The sequence below is a fragment of the Zootoca vivipara genome, chromosome 1, assembly GCF_965207765.1.
Source record: "Zootoca vivipara chromosome 1, rZooViv2.hap1.1, whole genome shotgun sequence".
NCBI classification, from domain to species: domain Eukaryota; kingdom Metazoa; phylum Chordata; class Lepidosauria; order Squamata; family Lacertidae; genus Zootoca; species Zootoca vivipara.
Window position 1 is genome coordinate 127,601,348 of NC_142582.1, and position 19,179 is coordinate 127,620,526.

At 46.5% G+C, this 19,179-nt stretch overlaps 1 protein-coding gene across 2 annotated transcripts in view; it reads right to left on the reverse strand.

The window, feature by feature from the left end:
* DAAM1 (dishevelled associated activator of morphogenesis 1) overlaps nucleotides 1–19,179 on the reverse strand; it is a 172,680-nt gene that overhangs the window by 23,658 nt on the left and 129,843 nt on the right. Inside the window, exons 11-16 of one of the 2 annotated variants that reach the window (XM_060271207.2) lie at nucleotides 17,939–18,077; nucleotides 15,680–15,738; nucleotides 14,800–14,987; nucleotides 12,960–13,271; nucleotides 11,724–11,831; nucleotides 639–668 (exon numbers count right to left, since the gene is read on the reverse strand). In XM_060271207.2, the coding sequence (XP_060127190.2) occupies nucleotides 639–668; nucleotides 11,724–11,831; nucleotides 12,960–13,271; nucleotides 14,800–14,987; nucleotides 15,680–15,738; nucleotides 17,939–18,077 (836 nt within the window). The remainder of the gene's footprint in view (nucleotides 1–638; nucleotides 669–11,723; nucleotides 11,832–12,959; nucleotides 13,272–14,799; nucleotides 14,988–15,679; nucleotides 15,739–17,938; nucleotides 18,078–19,179) is intronic. The other variant, XM_035104035.3, reaches the window with a different exon arrangement.

Below are 19,179 nucleotides of genomic sequence, written 5' to 3' on the forward strand. Positions count from 1 at the left end.
AGAGAAAGACACAGCTTGTTTGAAAGTTTAAGGAAGAAGCTGTAAACTTCAACTAAGAAAAACTAAGCCCGTGCTTGGATAAGCATGTGAATGTAAATACTTTGCATGTATCCTTCGTTAGCTGTATGTTCTGCAAGGAAAAGATTTTGAATGTTTTAACAAGTGTTTGGACATTGTTTTTAATTTCAAAAAAAGAGTCGGTATCGCACATGATTTGGCTTCTGAGCTGCAATTTAGCTGCTCTGCCAACAACTACTGACCATGAAGGAAAAGCCCAAATTCAGCTGTGCGGGATCTGCTGAAAAACAGAGAGACTCATGAGCTGGTGCCCATTCCTCTCCAGCTACTGCCGCTCTGAGGCGAGGAAGTTATTTTAATGAATTTAAAACACACCCAAGGCTACATTAACAGCCCCCTTGCAAGCAGATGCAAACAGGGTGTAGGGTTTTTGTTTTGTTTTTCCTTCAAAGCACCAGAGCTCCCCAACCCCACCTAAGCTTCTCTCCCTTTGAAATAAAACCAATAAAATTTGGGAGTCCAGCGTTTTATTGCTCAAGGGAATTCATCGGAACTCCCTCGTTCAACGGAAGGTGGGTGTTTGGGGAGTGGGGGGTGGGGGGGCCCAGAAGCACACTTACCTGTCTGGAGTTATTGTTCACAAAGAAGTCCTACAGCCAGAGCAGAAGCATGGGATAGGCGGGGAAAAAGCGAGCAGTTCAGTGGTCACAGCAAAAAAAATAAACAAACAAAAGGAACAACCACAAAAGAGAAGAGTCAACAGTACAGTTGGGAAAGGGTATATTTATATAATTCAGCGGTGCTCTTTTTCACCCCCTTCTTCTCAACCCCACCCCCCCCTCCATTGCAAAACGAAACAAGAAGCCAACAAACTCCCACAGCTCTCTGGATAGACCAGCTGCGGCCCCGATAATGCAGACCAGGAGACATGGCAAAGTAAACAGAGATTAGCAGAAAGGGGGCACCAAAGCAGACAGGCATGCAGAGTTGGGAGCAGGCAAACAGGCAAGGCAAGGCTGCTTGTTAGGAAGACGCCGTTTCATTTCACCGGCCATGCATATTTGCGCCAACGCAGGGCGGAGAATGGAACCCGCACATGAAAGTGAAGAAGCAATTATTCGATCCCCCCCCCCCCCGGGGCTCGTCAACGCCAAGGGAGATGGCCCGAGGTTGCTGCGGATTCATTATTTCATGGCGTTCGAGCTGGATTCTGGGTTGGTTCTTATGCTACGAGGGCAGGGAAGTTGCTGCTGCTTGCAGTGATATCAGAACGGCAAGCATCACGTAGAAGCGCCATGGAAGTAGCATGCAGCCATCATGACCGGTGGCCTAATCTGCTCAATCCCCTGCAAAAGCTGTCTTAAAAGTTGGCGGCTGCCACCTCTTCAAAAGGCAGCCGACTCCGTCGCGTAGCCACGTGCTGGAACCACCACGCGAGACCCCTAGGCAACCCACCACAGTCCCCTCTGCCGCCCCGAGGGGACTCCGTGGTACATCCCACTTCAGGCAGAGCCTGCCAAGGCTGCAAGCTGCATCCAATTTTGCCGTGGCCTGAATGAGAGGGGCTCCCAGAATCCCCTGCTCCTGTGTCCCTGAGGATTCTGAGAGGAGGAGCACACGCTCCTTTGGTGCGGAGCGCAGGGGGACCAGAGTCGACACACAGATCACAGATCACCTGGCCCCCTTTCCGCTTGGCTACCAACGCCCCCTACCCTGTGGCCAGGCGGGAGGCTTGCCATCTTTAGGAAGCTCTCTGCATTCTTCTCCTCACGGTGACCTGGCGCTCGTTGACTAGAGCCGGGTCACGAGAAGGAGGTCACAGAGGTTTTCAGAATGCAGGCAATGGTTAAGGCACAAAAACACTGCCCCCTCACTGCGTTTTCAGAGTATTTGAAAAGAAAGGAAACAGGCCCTTGGCGGCCCTAATCTTTGTACATTTGGCTTTCAATCTGGCAGATAAACCAAGGTCTTGCTGACCTTGGCAGCTCCGGAGGGATGAGTATGGAGACCAGATGAGCAGTTTCTCTGGTCCACTGGATACGAAAGCTGCTCACAGCTCACAAACATGATATGCCCACTGCACTGGCCCCATCTGGGGTGCACCTGAGTTGCGGGCAGCGCAAGACATTTTCCTACCCAAGGCAGACAACTCAAATGGCTCTGCCCACTTTCACTGGGCATGATCCCACTGGGAAGTTCTCTTGCGCAAGTCCCACTGAAACAAACAGGAGCTGCATAAAGGCCCCTCTGTCCAAGCCAAATTCTGCAGCGTCCTAGAAGAGCTGGCTCCCAGGATTGAGCTGCCATCTTAGGTTTTCTCTGTATATGGGTCTTGGCAGCTCTCCACCCCCCCAAACACTGAACTTTGCTGAGATATGCCAACATTTCCAAGGTTAGGTAAATACCCTTTACAGAACTGCGACGGAGCAGAATGTTAGTTATTGTTAAGGCCATTATGCGAGATTATAGGAGGGTAAACGAGTTTGGGTTACAAAGAGTTTTTCAAACCACCAAAGTAAGTTTGGATTTTGTCCCAATACCCAGGGGATTACTTTAACAACTTGTGCGGCTGAGTAATCACTGCAGGAAAACAAAACCATGGACGGTTTTCTATTGCAGTTTACACAGCATCCCCATATTTAGAGGGGCCTGTTTTCAGTATCAGAGAACCACCATGCAGAGGTTATTTGTGTGATGATTAAGACAATAAAATAGATTTTGGGAGGATCAGGCCACTGGGTCCTTCAGGTCCAGCATCCTAATATTGCAGGGGCCACCATGATGCCTCAAACGGGAGTCTGCAAAGCATCCCACCGTCTCCCGCGCTCTGAGTCTCAGCTTGCAAACCCTTGGAACTAGGGACCCGTTTCTTAGCAAACTATACTATCGTAAGCGGAAAGTGGCCTTTAATTGCGCCATTAGCTTGAAATGCCACAGAAGATGGATGCCAGCCCTCGTCCCATTTCTCATTAGCGGATGGTTCGGGGGCAAAACACTTTGCATCCACCCGACTGCGCCGGGATCCTGGAGGGAGAAGAAAAAGGAAGGTGCTCGTCGGGAATAGCGGGTCAAAGCACAGCTCATAAATTCAGTTCCACGGAGCCGGAAGCTTTATTGCTTTTGCAGTGTCAGAAGAGAGGATCTTCAAATATATGCATTGTGCAGGGAGGCAGCCTAATGAAAGTGAGATGCGCTTGGCATCATTCAGCCCGTAAAAACAACAACAAAAAACCACCAAGGAGAAACGTATATGTTACCGATTCCCTCTGCCCCCCTTCCAGGCTACATTGGGTTGCTAACAATTGCACTGAAACAGAATTGTTGCTCTTTTAATATTGCACCTTCACCAACAACTGCTACGGTACTTGCTGTGCTTGCTTTTTATTACCACATTTTTCTGGGGGAGGAAGAGATCGTGGCAAGGCAGTTCAGCAGGGGGGAAAAAAAACTTGTGCCCACCCCGGGGTGGTATTGGGCTTCAGCTCCCATCAACCCCAGTCTGCTTGGCCAGTGATCACAGAATCATAGAGTTGGAAGGGATCCCAAGGGTCATCTAGTCCAACCCCCTGCAATGGGAGATAAGAGGACAAAAGAACCTGGAAGGCCACAGGTTCGTTTCATATAAACACAGCAGGGTCTTTTCTGGGGTGGCCCCTCCTGTCAGGGAATCCACCTGCTTTAGTGCTGCTTAGGAAATTAAAAGCAGCACAAATGACTCATGTTTTCTTCTCTGCTTCAAGGGTGAGGTTCCAAAGAGGGGCACGAACAGATGCCCTCTCAGTACAAGGGCAGAATGCAAACAATGACTCAGAAAGGTGAGCATGTCTGAAAGTGGCCCTTATCCCAAGGCTTCCAGATTTGCCGTGCAGCTCATATTTAACCGGCTGGCAGCCACTGTTGTTTCTTATGCTTTCCAATTTTCCCCATTTGTTTCACTTGCATTGCTTAATTGTGATAGGAGCACTATGAACCCAAAGTTAAGCAAGAGCAGAGGAGCAACTCCCTGCATTGGGATTCACTGCACCTGGAAGTGGTTCAGTTTGGATGGATCGCGACCACACGCAGTATACGTGGTGTTGGTGAATTGTGAGAGAAACGGACGCATTTCAGCTACGGCGTCATTGAAAGCAGGCATGTTTTATTGGTCTGATGCTGTTCTGCTGTGTTATAATAATAATAATATTATTATTATTATTATTATTATTATTATTATTATTTGCTATATTATTGCCTTCCCTTAGAATGGGTGCTGTTAAGCTTACATAAATGAAGAACATTATAAGTTCTGATAAGAACAGTCAAGGCAACGGAATCACACAGTTGAGGCTTATTGTTGTTGTTTTTATTTTGATTAGGTATTTTGTGGATTTATATTTTGATTTTATTCTGTGAACTGCCCTGAGACCTGCAGGTATAGGGCAGTATATAAATTCAACGAGTAAACAGGAATAAAAATAAATTATTATTATTATTATTATTATTATTATTAATCCCTAACGATGCACGGCCAGGAATGTTAATGCCTTTCGAGTTCAAAAGCTATATGGAAGAGGCTGTTCTTTCCTTCACTCTTGCTATGAGGACAGATTTTTGTGGACAAAAAGTGGCTCAGGGCCAAAACCTCCCCAGCCCCTCTCCAGCCCTGTAAATAAGCAAGCATGGATGTATTTGTTATTACAAGTGCAACAGTCCTTTTCTGATGCTCATGGCAATCTTCCCTATGCAAATATTTACAAATTCAGGGGTGAAAGGACTTGATTCGCCCGGGTTCTGGCTCAGGCGGAAAGGCAATATGAGACCCACCCCAAACTAATTTGCAGGGGGCAGGCCACCTACCAGAAGTGCGTAAGCAAAGGGCCCCATTCATTTATTTAAAAGATCTATATCCTTCCTCCCGGAAATGATATTTACGAAGACTACTGCCTGATCACCTCATCTGTCTCCTGAGAAATCTCTATGTGGGACAAGAAGCTACAGTTAGAACTGGATATGGAACAACTGATTGGTTCAAAATTGGGAAAGGAGTACTACAAGCTTGTATATTGTCTCCCTGCTTATTTAACTTATATGCAGAATTCATCATGCGAAAGGCTGGACTAGATGAATCCCAAGCCAGAATTAACATTGCTGGAAGAAATATCAACAACCTCAGATATGCTGATGACACAACCTTGATGGCAGAAAGTGAGGAGGAATTAAAGAACCTTTTAATGAGGGTGAAAGAGTAGAGTGCAAAATATGGTCTGAAGCTCAACATCAAAAAAACCAAGATCATGGCCACTGGTCCCATCACCTCCTGGCAAATAGAAGGGGAAGAAATGGAGGCAGTGAGAGATTTTACTTTCTTGGGCTCCTTGATCACTGCAGATGGTGAAAGCAGTCACGAAATTAAAAGACGCCTGCTTCTTGGGAGAAAAGCAATGACAAACCTAGACAGCATCTTAAAAAGCAGAGACATCACCTTGCCGACAAAGGTCCGTATAGTTAAAGCTATGGTTTTCCCAGTAGTGATGTATGGAAGTGAGAGCTGGACCATAAAGAAGGCTGATCGCCGAAGAATTGATGCTTTTGAATTATGGTGCTGGAGGAGACTCTTGAGAGTCCCATGGACTGCAAGAAGATCAAACCTATCTATTCTGAAGGAAATCAGCCCTGAGTGCTCCCTGGAAGGACAGATCGTGAAGCTGAGGCTCCAATACTTTGGCTCCCTGGAAAAGACCCTGATGTTGGGAAAGATGGAGGGCACAAGGAGAAGGGGACAACAGAGGACGAGATGGTTGGACAGTGTTCTCGAAGCTACTAACATGAGTCTGACCAAACTGTGGGAGGCAGTGGAAGACAGGAGTGCCTGGCGTGCTCTGGTCCATGGGGTTACTAAGAGTTGGACACGACTAAACGACTAAACAATAACTGGCAAAAAACAAAAATAAAAAATAAACTACAAAGTAATAAGAATAAAAATGTGCACCCCACCGCCGAGACCATTCCATTATAACTATCCAACCTCCCAAAATTTCAGCACCTCTTGCGATGGATGGTTTGACCCCTTTCCATTTTAATAGTACAGTACAAATTCTACAAAGATCTCCTCAAAATCATTTTTCCTGCATATTCCCCGCCTTACCTTACTAGCACATGTTAATTTGTCATTCATAGCTATATCCCACACCCATCCCCAACACAGCACTGGAAATCCTCTGCTCAGAGGCAGCTGCCTCGTCTCACTTTGGAGCCGTTTCTGAGTCCACGAATACCACACATTTGCATTCCTCCTCTTTGCCAGAATTCTTAGATTACCAGGAGAATAAAGAGAGCCTAGTTACGTATACGTCTACGGATCCACCTAGATTTGGATGTCAAGATGTTGGAGCCAAATATTTTGACTGCAGAGGCAACGGAAAGCACTGCTTTCAAAGGTTGCTTTCTGTTGCAGTAGTCAGTGAGTCATTAGTTTGCAACAGGAGCTGAAACACACTCTTCTCTCCACCCCCCACCGGGTGTATGTGTGCTTAAATCATGACTATGTACTATAAATATTTCAAGTTGAAATTATTGGGGGAATTTAAGCAATCAAAGCAACCCAGGGCATTAGAATTCAGCTCAGGGACTGGAATTCTGCCAGAGTCCGCTGGAAGTGCTTCTTAAACAATATAACTGAGTTGCGTAAAAGCACGGCAGGAGGAAGGGATGGGATGCTAAGTTCAGACATGATCCAGGGATGTCAAAGAACTGATCTGTTCTGCCTTGGTCAGACCACACCTGGAGTCCTGTGTCCTGTTCTGGGCACCCCAATTTAAGAAGGGTATTGACAAGCTGGAAGGTGTGCAGAGGAGGGTGACCAAATGGATCAAGAGGCTGAAAACCAAGCCACATGAGGAACAGTTGAGGGATATAGGTGTTTAGCCTGGATAAGAGGAGATTGAGATATGAGAGCCACCTTCAAATATCACATAGAACAGTGATGGCCAAACCTGTTTTGGGACTACAATTCCCATCATCCCTGACCACTGATCCTGATAGATAGGGATGATGGGAGTTGTAGTCCAAAAACAGCTGGAGGGGCAAGTTTGGCCATAACTGACATAGAAGATGGAGCAACTTTGTTTTCTTCTGCTAGGTCTCGAACCAATGGCTTCAAGTTACAAAAAAAGGAGAGTCCATCAGGAAAAACTTTCTGACAGTGAGATCTCTCTGACAGTGGAACAATCTCACTTGGAAGGTGGTGGACTCTCCTTCACTAGATATTTTTAAGTAGAGGTTGGATGGACATCTGTCATGGATGCTTCAGTGGCGATTCCTGCATTGCAGGGGGTTGGACTAGATGACACTCGGGGGTACCTTCCAACTCCACAATTTTACAATCCTAGAACCAGTATCCCCCTATCTTTCTGGTGTCTGTAGGCAACATGGGAGAGCAGGGGCCATTTTTTACCCCATTATATTAATACTGAGGGCAGCGGGGGGGGGGGGGGGGAGAACCCCAATTACAAATATCAACAGATTCTGTAGGGTGAGGGTTTTTGTTCTTTGCTCAAGGTGATTTTCATTTGCAGAATGAAAACTGGTAATGGCAAGAGGCTGAAATTTGGGGACAGGTGACAACAAATTAGGAAACCCGCATTGCACATCTGCTTCTGTGCTAAATATATTTCAACCCACCTTCTTGGAAGCCGCCAAGTATAAAGGCAGCCTTGTACCTGCACTTTATCTTTTGCCAAACACTCCTCAACGGCTTCATACCTGTAACAATTTCTCCACTCCCTCAACCTGGCACCTTTGAACTACAGTCCCCCATCACGCCCGGACCCAGAAGATCCCAAGATCACCAGGTTGGTGCAGGCTGATCAAGAGCGATGGAAGACCGAAAGTTGCTCTTTTGGACTTCAGTGCTTGGTAACTCTTGACATCTGATCTTGCTCCTAAGATGGTGAGTCATCCTTCCCTAGATTAGCATCAGGAAGAGATTAAACTTGCACCTTCTAAAGAGCTTACTGGTTGACCACGCTGCTTCTTCCCTGAAACTGTGTCTGAGTCTTCAACCTTCAGAGCGCCAAGGGATTATTCCACCAGACTGGACAAAGCTGATTATTCTTCACATTAGCAACAGCTCCTCCTCTATACTCCGAATTCTTTTACTTACACGCAGAGAGACACTTCCTTATCTACGCTTCAGATTCAAGGAATGAAACCCTCTCTTCAAAACTAGGCTGGGGAGCCTGTGGCGCCTTGAGATACTGCTGGACTACAACTCCCATCATCCCCAGAGCCTTTGGGCATACTGGCTGCAGAGGCTCATGGGAGCTGCAGTCCAGCAACACCCGGAGGTCCACAAATGCTCCACCTCTGATTTAAAAGAAATCCAAACCAACAGTCTGGTCTGTGCACATGGATTCCTAAGCAAGGAAACGAAACAAGCAAGCAGGTAGCAAACCAGTATAGAGTGCAAGTCAACCTGCAAATGCAAACCTGAGAGAAAATCTATACAACTTCCTGTAGTTATCTCCCACTTGGACTACTGCAATGTGCTCTACGTGGGGCTAACTTTGAAGGTGACTCGGAAACTACAACTAATCCAGAATGCGGCAGCTAGAGTGGTGACTGGGAGCGGCCGCCGAGACCACATAACACCGGTCTTGAAAGATCTACATTGGCTCCTAGTACGTTTCCGAGCACAATTCAAAGTGTTGGTGCTGACCTTTAAAGCCCTAAACAGCCTCGGTCCAGTATACCTAAAGGAGCGTCTCCACCCCCATCGTTCTGCCCGGACACCGAGGTCCAGCTCCGAGGGCCTTCTTGCGGTTCCCTCATTGCGAGAAGCCAAGTTGCAGGAAACCAGACAGAGGGCCTTCTTGGTGGTGGCGCCTGCCCTGTGGAACACCCTCCCATCAGATGTCAAAAAGGAAAACAGCTACCAGATTTTTAGAAGACATCTGAAGGCAGCCCTGTTTAGGGAGGCTTTTAATGTTTAAGAAATTAGGGTATTTTAATGTTTCTGTTGTAAGCCGCCCAGAGTGGCTGGGGAAACCCAGCCAGATGGGCGGGGAATAAATAATAAATTATTATTATTATTATTATTATTATTATTATTATTATTATTATTACTAGTGTGCTGCGGATATTTTGCTTAATTTTTAAAGCATTTGTGTGCACTTATATGGCAGGCGGATGCACACGACTCTTCTTTTTCTTTTCTTTTAGGTGAGTGTTTTGACTTGCACAGGAAAAAAGCAGGTGGATCGAAGCAACGCCGCTTGTGTTATTGGGTTGGTTCAGTTCAGACGTCACGTGAGAAGTCAGCACTGCGACGTACCAAATGGAGACACCGGTTTGCAAACACTGCGTTGGGAGAGGCACGCAGCAAAGGTTCTCTAAGGAGCTTTGATCCTTCGCAGCTCCCTGTCGCAGCACCCTCCTGTGTTTACAAGCTGGCAACAACAGTGTACGCAGAGACCTACTTGCGACGCAAAGTGTGCATTGCCCAGGTGTGTCCTGAAGGAGAATATAAATAGCCTCCTGAACAGCTATTAGGATTAGTCTTCAATAGGAAAAAGGAGAAACGCTGTTCCCTGCGGCTGCCTGAGAATGTGAGAGAAGAGCCCAGGGGGCAGTCGCTGGGGACACTTGCATTGGGGAAAAAGAAAGCATTTCCTGCTCAGAAGAAGTGGACAGGCCCACATGGCAGCTTCCATACCTATTTCACTTGATGCATTCACATGAAATACATGTTTCCACAATTGCCACGTGTACACACGACTGCGTGTATGGTTTGTCCAGCGTGAAAAGTGCTTTATATGTAGCAAAATGTGCGAGAGGGTGCATTTGGAAATGTGGATTTCGTGAACTGTGTTTGTGTGATGTATACATGCAGAGCAGGAGAGGGGGCTTGGGGGCTTACAACTGGGAAATTTGGCGACTGTGGGCAGGTTGAGATGGCAGAGCAGTCTCTGCTCGTTCTTGACTTCCTGGTTTAATCAGCAACTCCTTTGCAGAATGATTCTTGTGTGCAGAGCTGTCAGACAGTGGAACGGTCTACCTGACTCTCCTTTCTTGGAGCTTTCTAAGCAGAGGTTGGATGGCCACCTGTCATGGATGCTTTAGCTGAGATTCCTGCATGGCAGGGGGGTTGGACTAGATGACCCTTGGGTCCCTTCCAACTCAAAGATTTTGTGATATTAAAAACTGGTAGGCCAGGATAACGTCATGTATTTCTGTAACGAAAAGGGCTCACCGCCCTCGTTTCTACTACGAACGCCTTGTAATAATCGCTATTTAAGAAGCGTTAAGATGAGCCTGTTTTCAAGTGGCCAACCAGATGCCTATGGGAATCCAAGTAGGACTTGGGGGCAACAGACCCCTCTCCTCCTGTGGTTTCCAGCAAGTGGAATCCAGAACCATACCTCCTCTCTGACAGAGGGGGTAGAACAGGCATCCCCAAACTTCGGCCCTCCAGATGTTTTGGACTACAATTCCCATCTTCCCTGACCACTGGTCCTATCATGGGAGTTGTAGGCCAAAACATCTGGAGGGCCGCAGTTTGGGGGTGCCTGGGGTAGAACTTAGTCATTGTGGCTAGTATCCAGTGAATAGTCTCGTCCTCCATGCCTTTGCCCAATCCTCTTTTAAAGCCATAACAACAACAACAACAACAACAACACTAATTTATTATTTATACCCCGCCCATCTGGCTGGGTTTCCCCAGCCACTCTGCGCAGCTTCCACCAGAATATTAAAAACAATACAGCATCAAACATTAAAAACTTCCCTAAACACCATCCAAAATGGTGGTCATCACAACTTCCTGCAGCAGTGAGTTCCACAGTTTAACCATGCACTGCGTGAAGAAATGCTTCCTTTTATCTGCTGTGAATCTTCCAACATTCACCTTCTATGCTTGGGCCCAGTGTTCTCCTCTTTCTCTACACCAGGGGTGGCCAACTCCCAAGAGACTGCGATCTACTCACAGAGTTAAAAATTGGCAGTGATCTACCCCCTCTTTGGGGGTTCAGGTCAAGGTTGTTGAGCTTTTTTTTAGGGAGGAAAGCCACATTTTTGGGGTGTGCAGGGCAAAAATGTTGAGCTTTTTTTAGGGGAGCCAAAGTTGTTGGGGGAGCCAGTGATCTACCAGTGATCTACCGCAGACATCCAGTGATCTACCAGTAGATCACGATCTACCTGTTGGACGTGCCTGCTCTAGACGATACATAATTTTAGACAACTCTATCAAATCTCTTCTTGTTTTCCTTTTCTACAAAGTAGGACGCCCCAAACAAGTTCCATCGCAAATACCGTAGTTCAGAGAAATTACCAACAGCTAAGAGAATAAAGTTGTCATTCAGATACACAACTGAAAACGTATTCTCGAAATTAGGGGTGTGCGTGATTATTCCCATGCAGTTAAACCTGTGGTTAGTTTTTAGCCATTCCCAGCAATGTTGTTACTTGTCACTTGAGCAGAGCATGCATTGCCTCTCAAAATGCAGTCACACACTTCTCCCAAGACCTCCTCTGCCAGGCTAAGCGCCAACCATCAATATCACCAACACGGACATGCCCAGAGGCGTTCAGCTGACAGGACGAACTAAAATGGTGTTACACAAGTAAATGAAGGATGGCAAAAATAAAAGCCAAAATGGTGCATTCCAACGATCAACCCGACGGAGGCGGTTTTGGACGACCTTACAAAACACACGTTGACAGTACTCTACCTGCTGCCTTTGGTAAGCAGAGAATGTCCTCTCAAGGTCTTCGAGATCTAGCACCTTGAACACCTTTGCGTCATCAATGCTAGCCCATACGGTGCCTTCCAGCTTGTTCTGGGAAGAAGAGAAGAGGGTGAGGGGGGGGGGGTAAGCACCACTTAACCCATACAACTGTAAATGGAAACCATACGCTGTAAACTTATGGAATATGCAGAAGTGGCAGAACTTACCGGAAGAATAAGAACAAACTTTTTTTTATAAAAGAATGGAAATGGTTTATTGAATATTTACGGACAAACTGTAAACAGATTAAAAACGCTGGCAGGATTATTGTAATAACCTGCAGCTACAAAGGAGCAAATATTTAAAGAAGATAAATAAATGAGTAAGTTCAGCTAATTTGGATATGCAGAAGATATTAAAAATAAATTTAAGGAACTGCAGAAAGAGGGGGAAGGACGCCAAGTTTTAAAATGTCAAAGTGACTGTAGAATCCGAAAATAAGACACCGTCTTATATTTATTTTTCCTCAAAAAACCACACTATGGCTTATTTTCAGGGGATGTCTTATTTTTTCTCTCCTCCTCCTGCCGTGGCCGGCATTGCTGCTGCGCCTATCACTATGTCTTATTTTCAGGGTATGGCTTATATTCCTTGAATACTTAAAAATCTTCCTTGAATACTTAAAAATCCTGCTACGGCCTATTTTATGGCTACGTCTTATTTTTGGAGAAACAGGGTATATATCTGAAAAGTGTACACACACACACACACATATATATAGAAACCATATGCTATTATGCTATGGGAACAGAGTCCCTTGTCAAGGTAACCCTTGCCTTAACACACAAATTTTGGAGGATTTTCCAGAGAGGGATAAAATGGCAAGTGACCTCTCCCTCTCCCCCCCCCCTCTCTCTTTCTCTCTCTCCCCAGAATAGTTCATTTAGTCTACAATTCTGCTTCCAGCAGAAGAAAGCAGGATGCCAGAGGGTAGATGGCGGCCCCAAAGCCCAACTAGTCCAGCATCCTATTCTCACCATGGCTGCCAAGATCCCTGTGGGAAGCCTGCAAGATGGACCACAGCTTCCACCGCCAACATGACCGTGCTTGGCTAGGGCCGACTGAAACATCTGGAGGCCACCAGCCAAACTACAAGTTGACGAGGGCCGTTCTATTACACAGCGGGGGGACGGCACAGCCAGAAGCACTTATCCACACACCATGGAAGGGGCTCCTTACCTCAGGCAGCTTGGACCAGTTGAAGGACTTGAGAGCATTTGTGGGCTGCGGGATGTTTTTCCTCTTGAGCCCTGATCCCAAGGGTGCTCCCGGGGCTGGGGTGAGGCCGCCGAGCGGAGGTGGCCCTGGTGGAGGAGGCGGTCCACCGGGAGGTGGCGGAGGCGGGGGCGGTGGTGGGAGGACCCCGCCAGGAGGTGGTGGTGGCGGTGGAGGGACCGGGAGAAGAGAACCTATGGAAGCTGTTGGTAAGGGACCCCCAGGAGCACCCGGTGGCAGAGGGGGCCCCCCTGGGACAGGAGCACATATTGCTCTCTGGAAGAAAAAGAGGGGAGAGAGAATATATGGTCACTGCAAGGAACCTGAAAAAACATAATAATATAAAGAGTAATAAATTTTTATTTATTCCCCGCCCTTCCCGGTTTAGAAACCGGCCTTAGGGCGGCTAACAACAAATATAAAACACTGATTGAAAACGACTTTTAAAAAAAACAGCTTAAAAACAGGATAAAATATGACATCAATGTAGCATCGCCAGGGCTAACTGCCCAAGTTAGTCCTGCTAAGGCCAGCAAGGAGACCAGGGACCGGGGGCCGGTCAAACGACCTCCCTGGGTCGCTTCCGGCCCATGGGCCTTAGGTTGCTGACCCCTGTCTTAGCTTCTCTGCCCATGGCACAGCACCCAGAGGCAAACTTGGGTCCCAGAACCTTGGCTGACTGCTCCACAACCCACAACCTTGGCTGATTGCTCCACAATCAGTTGATATTTCTGAAATATACTGGATGCCCAACGACACAAAGGGATTACTTATACCTATGTGCCACCTTCTCCTTCGCAGAAGAGTTCAACTTAGGGCCTCTAGATGTTGTTGGACTACAACTTCTATCATCCCCAGGCAGCTTAACCAATGCTAAGGGTTGGCAAGAGTTGTCAACATCTGAGGACTCAAGGTTGAAGACTGTTGCAAAGCTTAGAGCAGCTTATATTGTGCTCTTTGTTGACTCTCATCAAAATCCACCCATGCTTATCTTCAGCAACTCTACAAAACTGGGTTATCCCAGACTATTCAAGGTAGTGCCGCCATCTTATATTCTCCTCTGAGAGAGTAAGGTCTTAACTGGAGTTTCACTCAGGCAAAGATACCAGCACCTGAATTGGGCCTCTTCCTCCTCTCAGTGATGAGAAAGGTCTTTGACCTGTCTGAATCAAGTTCTGTAGCTGAACCTTTTCTTTCATAAAACCAGTCTTATAGGTCCAGGGGGCCAGTCTAGACAATGCCCACAAGTGGTCCTGTATCTGTGAGGTTAGCATTAACAAGAGGAAACATGCTAAACCAGTCAAACCAGTTTCTTTGTTAAGGTAATGCAAGTAGCCGCTCAGCTAATTACCTACCCGCCCTCAGCATCTTAAAAAGTCAGCTCTGTTGCCATAGAGGCAAATGGACAGGTGTCTTCCCACCTCACCTGGCTAGATGCCAGGACATCCTAGGATGGGGAACAATAGGTGATCTGTGCATCTATGAGTTGGGCTGATGATGGAGACACAGAGGCCTGTAATGCTCTGTCCTGGACCCAAATTTCCCTGGAAACCTAACGGGGAGGCAAGATCTGCTGGCGTGTTAATGCAGTGAAGCCCTCCCTCCTACACTCAGGTTTTGTATATGTGTAAATAAAACCATATGCCCTAAAGACACCACAGTCTCCATTGACCTTCGTTCCAAGGAAACTGAACCCGGGCAAAACATGGGAACCTCTGGAGTCTCTTGCTGCTCAGAGACTGGGATTGTGTGCGACACTAGCTAAAGGCGAGATCTGGCCCAATCCCACGTTAGATGGCCTCACCCTGCTCAGTTCGTGGATCTGCGCCGTGAGGTCTGCCACTTGCTGCTTGACTAGTTTATGCTCCGAGAGTTCTTTTTCCAGCTTCTCCTTCATCTTATTCAAGGTCTGCATCATCTCCTCTTTCTCCTGGGTCTTGACATCACATTCCCGCTCTTTCTTTTCCAGCTTCTGCTGGAGCTCATGATGTTCTTTATGATAAGAAAAAGGGACGGGAGATTAAATTGTTAGGTTCCTCCCACCCACAAAAAGCCCACTCCCTCCGAGGAATGCTCAAGGAAGGTGAAACTGTTTGTCTGTGTAGCAGATGTCTGGATTGCGGCCAAAGGGAATAAACTTGTGTTAACTAAGCAATTGCCTCCAACTCCACACTATAGAGGTTCTAGCTTCCGTGCTCCTCAACCCCAATGTTTATAGACTACCCCCCCCCCCACGACCCTCAAAGCTCAGGCTTACTACTTAACCTGTTCTGACTCCTGTCCACATGGCTAGGAGGAGTCTGGGCCTCCCGCCTCCATGATGTCACTTCCTCTCACGACCACAATATGCAACGATTTGCCTTAACCAGAGTGAGGCCACAGCTGCATCTAGCTTAGAACGCCAACTGAGATTGGCTCTCCAAAACTTCGGGCAGATTGTTTCTCCCACCTGAGTCCTAGCTGCCCAAGATCCTTTGAACCTGGCGTCTTAAGCAAGCCACTCCACCATTCCCCCCCCCTGGTCCTTTCTCCTACATGGTATGCTTCACCAAAGGCCTGGTTGTCATGGTAACCCTTCAAGGATGGATGGGGAACGCAAGGCCCTGCTGCTGGACTCCTTGATATGCTTTACCGTACACCTATCCTTCTGGTTTAGGCCGGAATGTTTATTTTTCATCAGTCACCTTTTCTCATCTTTTCCGCTTGCTCTTTCCATTGCTTCACTTCATTTTCATTAACCAGCCTGGACAAGAAAACAAACCATGAAAACAATAAGCACCACATACAATAGGAAACGAGGATGAATGAAAGCCTGAGGGTTTCACCCATATTCTTTGGCTCAATTAGTCCATTTCCCTCCCACAAAAGCTTTTACAATGGCAATGTTTTGCATTCGGGTCGCTAGTCCTAAGGCTGGGCTCACTCGGTATTGCCAGGTTATTTTCCAGGGGCATTTAAGAGATTAGGAGGAAATCTAGACACTTTCTAGACACTGTCTGAACCACTGCAATGCTATGGAATCTTTACCAACACTACTCCTTATGGTAGGGCTGCCAAACGTCCGGATTTCCCCAGACATTACTGGGATTTCAAAGGCAGAATTGACATCCCCTTTCTGAAATAGTCCTGGATCTATCGAGAAATCATGTTTTTGCAAAAGCTTAACAATTTTGGAGTCTTCCTAAAGAAAGCTCAACAACTTTCAGGGTACTAGTTACAGGTAGGTAGCCGTGTTGGTCTGACATAGTAAAAAAATAATAATAAATTCCTTCCAGTAGCACCTTAGAGACCAACTAAGTTTGTCCTAGGTATGAGCTTTTGTGTGCATGCACGAAAATATCTGAAGTATCTGAAAGTATCTGAAGAAGTGTGCATGCACACGAAAGCTCATACCTATGACAAACTTAGTTGGTCTCTAAGGTGCTACTGGAAGGATTTTTTTTTTTAACTTTCAGGGTGTCCTGGTTTTTCCTTTTTGAAATATGGCAACCCTACCTTATGGGATGAGGCTATCAGCTATGAAATGTTGGCAAACGAAAGCAGACTCTTGATAGGCAATAAAGGTGTTTGAAAACCTTTCAAGGCGGCCATTCTCTTACAGGATTAGAAACAGGTTATGCTAAATGGATGAAGCGGGCTGGGAGCACGAAAAATAAGAATTGCCTTTTCTGAATGTAACAAGGGCCATGGGAAGTATCAATGCATGGATAACATTTGGAATTAACTGCTCAAAAAGGAGATCAGAAGAAGCACTCAACCAACCTGTCTCATCAATGTGAGGATTTCCACAAATTTGGGGGAAACCTTAGAACAGATTTATGGGGTGCATAGGGGGATAATATTCTGTGACCCAAACAGAAATCCATGCGGGGGAAAACATTCATTTAGCCCTGTGCTAGAGTCCGCTCCGGATAAATTCATGGGTGGCCTATCACCCATGGTGGCTAAAAATGGACTTTCCAGGGTTCAGAGCAGTAGCAGAAAGTGGTAGGGCAGGAAACAGGGAGTCCAACAGCAGGTGGCGCTAGAGGCAATGGCAGGCAGGGAGAACCAATGCGAGTTTTGTCTCCATCGGCCTCCCTGCAGAGGTTACAAAGGCAACACTGAGACCAAGGAGGAGGAAGTTAACTGGCAGTGCCCCCCACCCCTCAACTGGTTGTAAGCAAGAAGGCAGGGTGCGAGAAGCTGGTTGAGAGGAAGACCAGCTTCTATTGATCCAGAGGTTGCATGCTATTTATTGCTGGTTGGTCAGGGGCAACAGTGTGGAGAGGTGTTGTACTACTGACTTCATGTATAACATATGGGCATCCTGGAGCCATCTTGTTGGCAGCTATGGAGAACAGGTCTAGATGGACTTTTTGGACCCAATTCAGCAGGTCTCTTCTTACCTCCTTAACTTTACACCACAGAGCCTCATGCTCTTGAAACACGGTTTGTACAGGCAGGGACCGATTTTCACAGATGTTACATTCCGGATCCCTGTGCACGCTGGCAGGGCATGCATAAGGCTGCCCCATTTTGGTGGCATTTTTTGGGTCACTTCCAGGTTTGGTCTGGTGTGTGCATGTGTGTCCATACAGATTTCAGACAAGCATAAATTGGTCGCTGCCTGTATTTGTGATCATAGGGAACATATGTTCACAGTTATCTGGGGCAAACACAAAGGATTAACACTGAATGCCTCGCCCCCAACAGAGGATGGAGGACGGAGAAAAACCCCACCCCCATTTTAGACTTATGTAGTCCATAGAATCGCAGTTGGATGGGATCTCTAAAGATCATCCAGCTCAACCCCCCAACTTGCAAGCACGTGCCTTTTTAAAAAAAAGATGTCCAAAAAGCGAAACACACACAAAATACAGAATAAGACCAGGAAAGAAAGAGCGAAAGAAAGTCTTCTAATTTAGCATTTGGTTCAGAAGGAGGGGGAAATAGGGTCTTACATTCGAACAACGTTCTTAATATTAAAGTTCTCCAGGGGTGTTGAGTCTGGATCCTGCCCTTTGTCGTTCTGAATAACTATTTGTTGTATGATGCGGTCGAGCAGCAACCAGTAATGGACCGTGTTGCCATTTCTCTTATCTAAAGGAGGCGGAGGAGAGATAGCGATTAGCAATGACTTTCACGCGGGAGAATGCATGCTAGGCTCCCGCAGCAGAGACCGAGCGGTTTTTGCTGAGATTCCTGCTGCTTCCACATTTCAAACGCAAAAACCATTCCAAGACGGTAGAGGCAGCTATGCAAAACATTTAAGGAAGCAGCTCTCAAGGGACCCCTTTTGGCAAGGGCGGAGAGGCCTTGGGAGAGCTTGGCATCTTTCAAAATGCTCCTGCAATTAAGGCAGACGCTTGCATACGAGTGTGGATCTGGGCAACCATTAAATTCAGGTGAGCTGGGGAGGGAAAGGTGGTTTGTTGGGGTGTTTGTCTCTGTGTGCGTCAGACAGGATAAAAAGTAGCAAGTGACATCGTGGAAACACATGGGATTTAAATACAGTGGAACCTCGGTTTATGAACACCTCGGTTTATGAATTTTCGGTTTATGAACGCCGCGGACCCATCTGGAACGGATTAATTCATTTTCCATTACTTTCAATGGGAAAGTTCGCTTCAGTTTATGAACGCTTCAGTTTATGAACAGACTTCCGGAAACCAATTACACCCATGCTTCAGTTTATGAACATTTCAGTTTAAGTACTCCGCGGTCCCGTCTGGAACGGATTAATCCACTTTCCATTACTTTCAATGGGAAAGTTTGCTTCAGTTTATGAACGCTTCAGTTTAAGTACTCCGCGGACTGTCTGGAACGGATTAATCCACTTTCCATTACTTTCAATGGGAAAGTTCGCTTCAGTTTATGAACGCTTCAGTTTATGAACAGACTTCCGGAACCAATTGTGTTCATAAACCGAGGTACCACTGTAAATAAAAATACAGTGGTGCCTCGCTTAACGAACGCCCTATAAGACGAAATTTTCGCTTAAAGAAAGGATTTTTCTAGCGGAGGTTGCCTCACTAGACGAATTTGTTTTACAAAAAATTCATCGAGCGAATCGCGGTTTCCCATAGGAATGCATTGAAATTCAATTAATGTGTTCCTATGGGCAAAAAAAAAAAATTCAAAGAAAACCAATGCATTCCTATGGCATTCGCTAGACGAATTTTTCGTTATAAGAATAGACCCG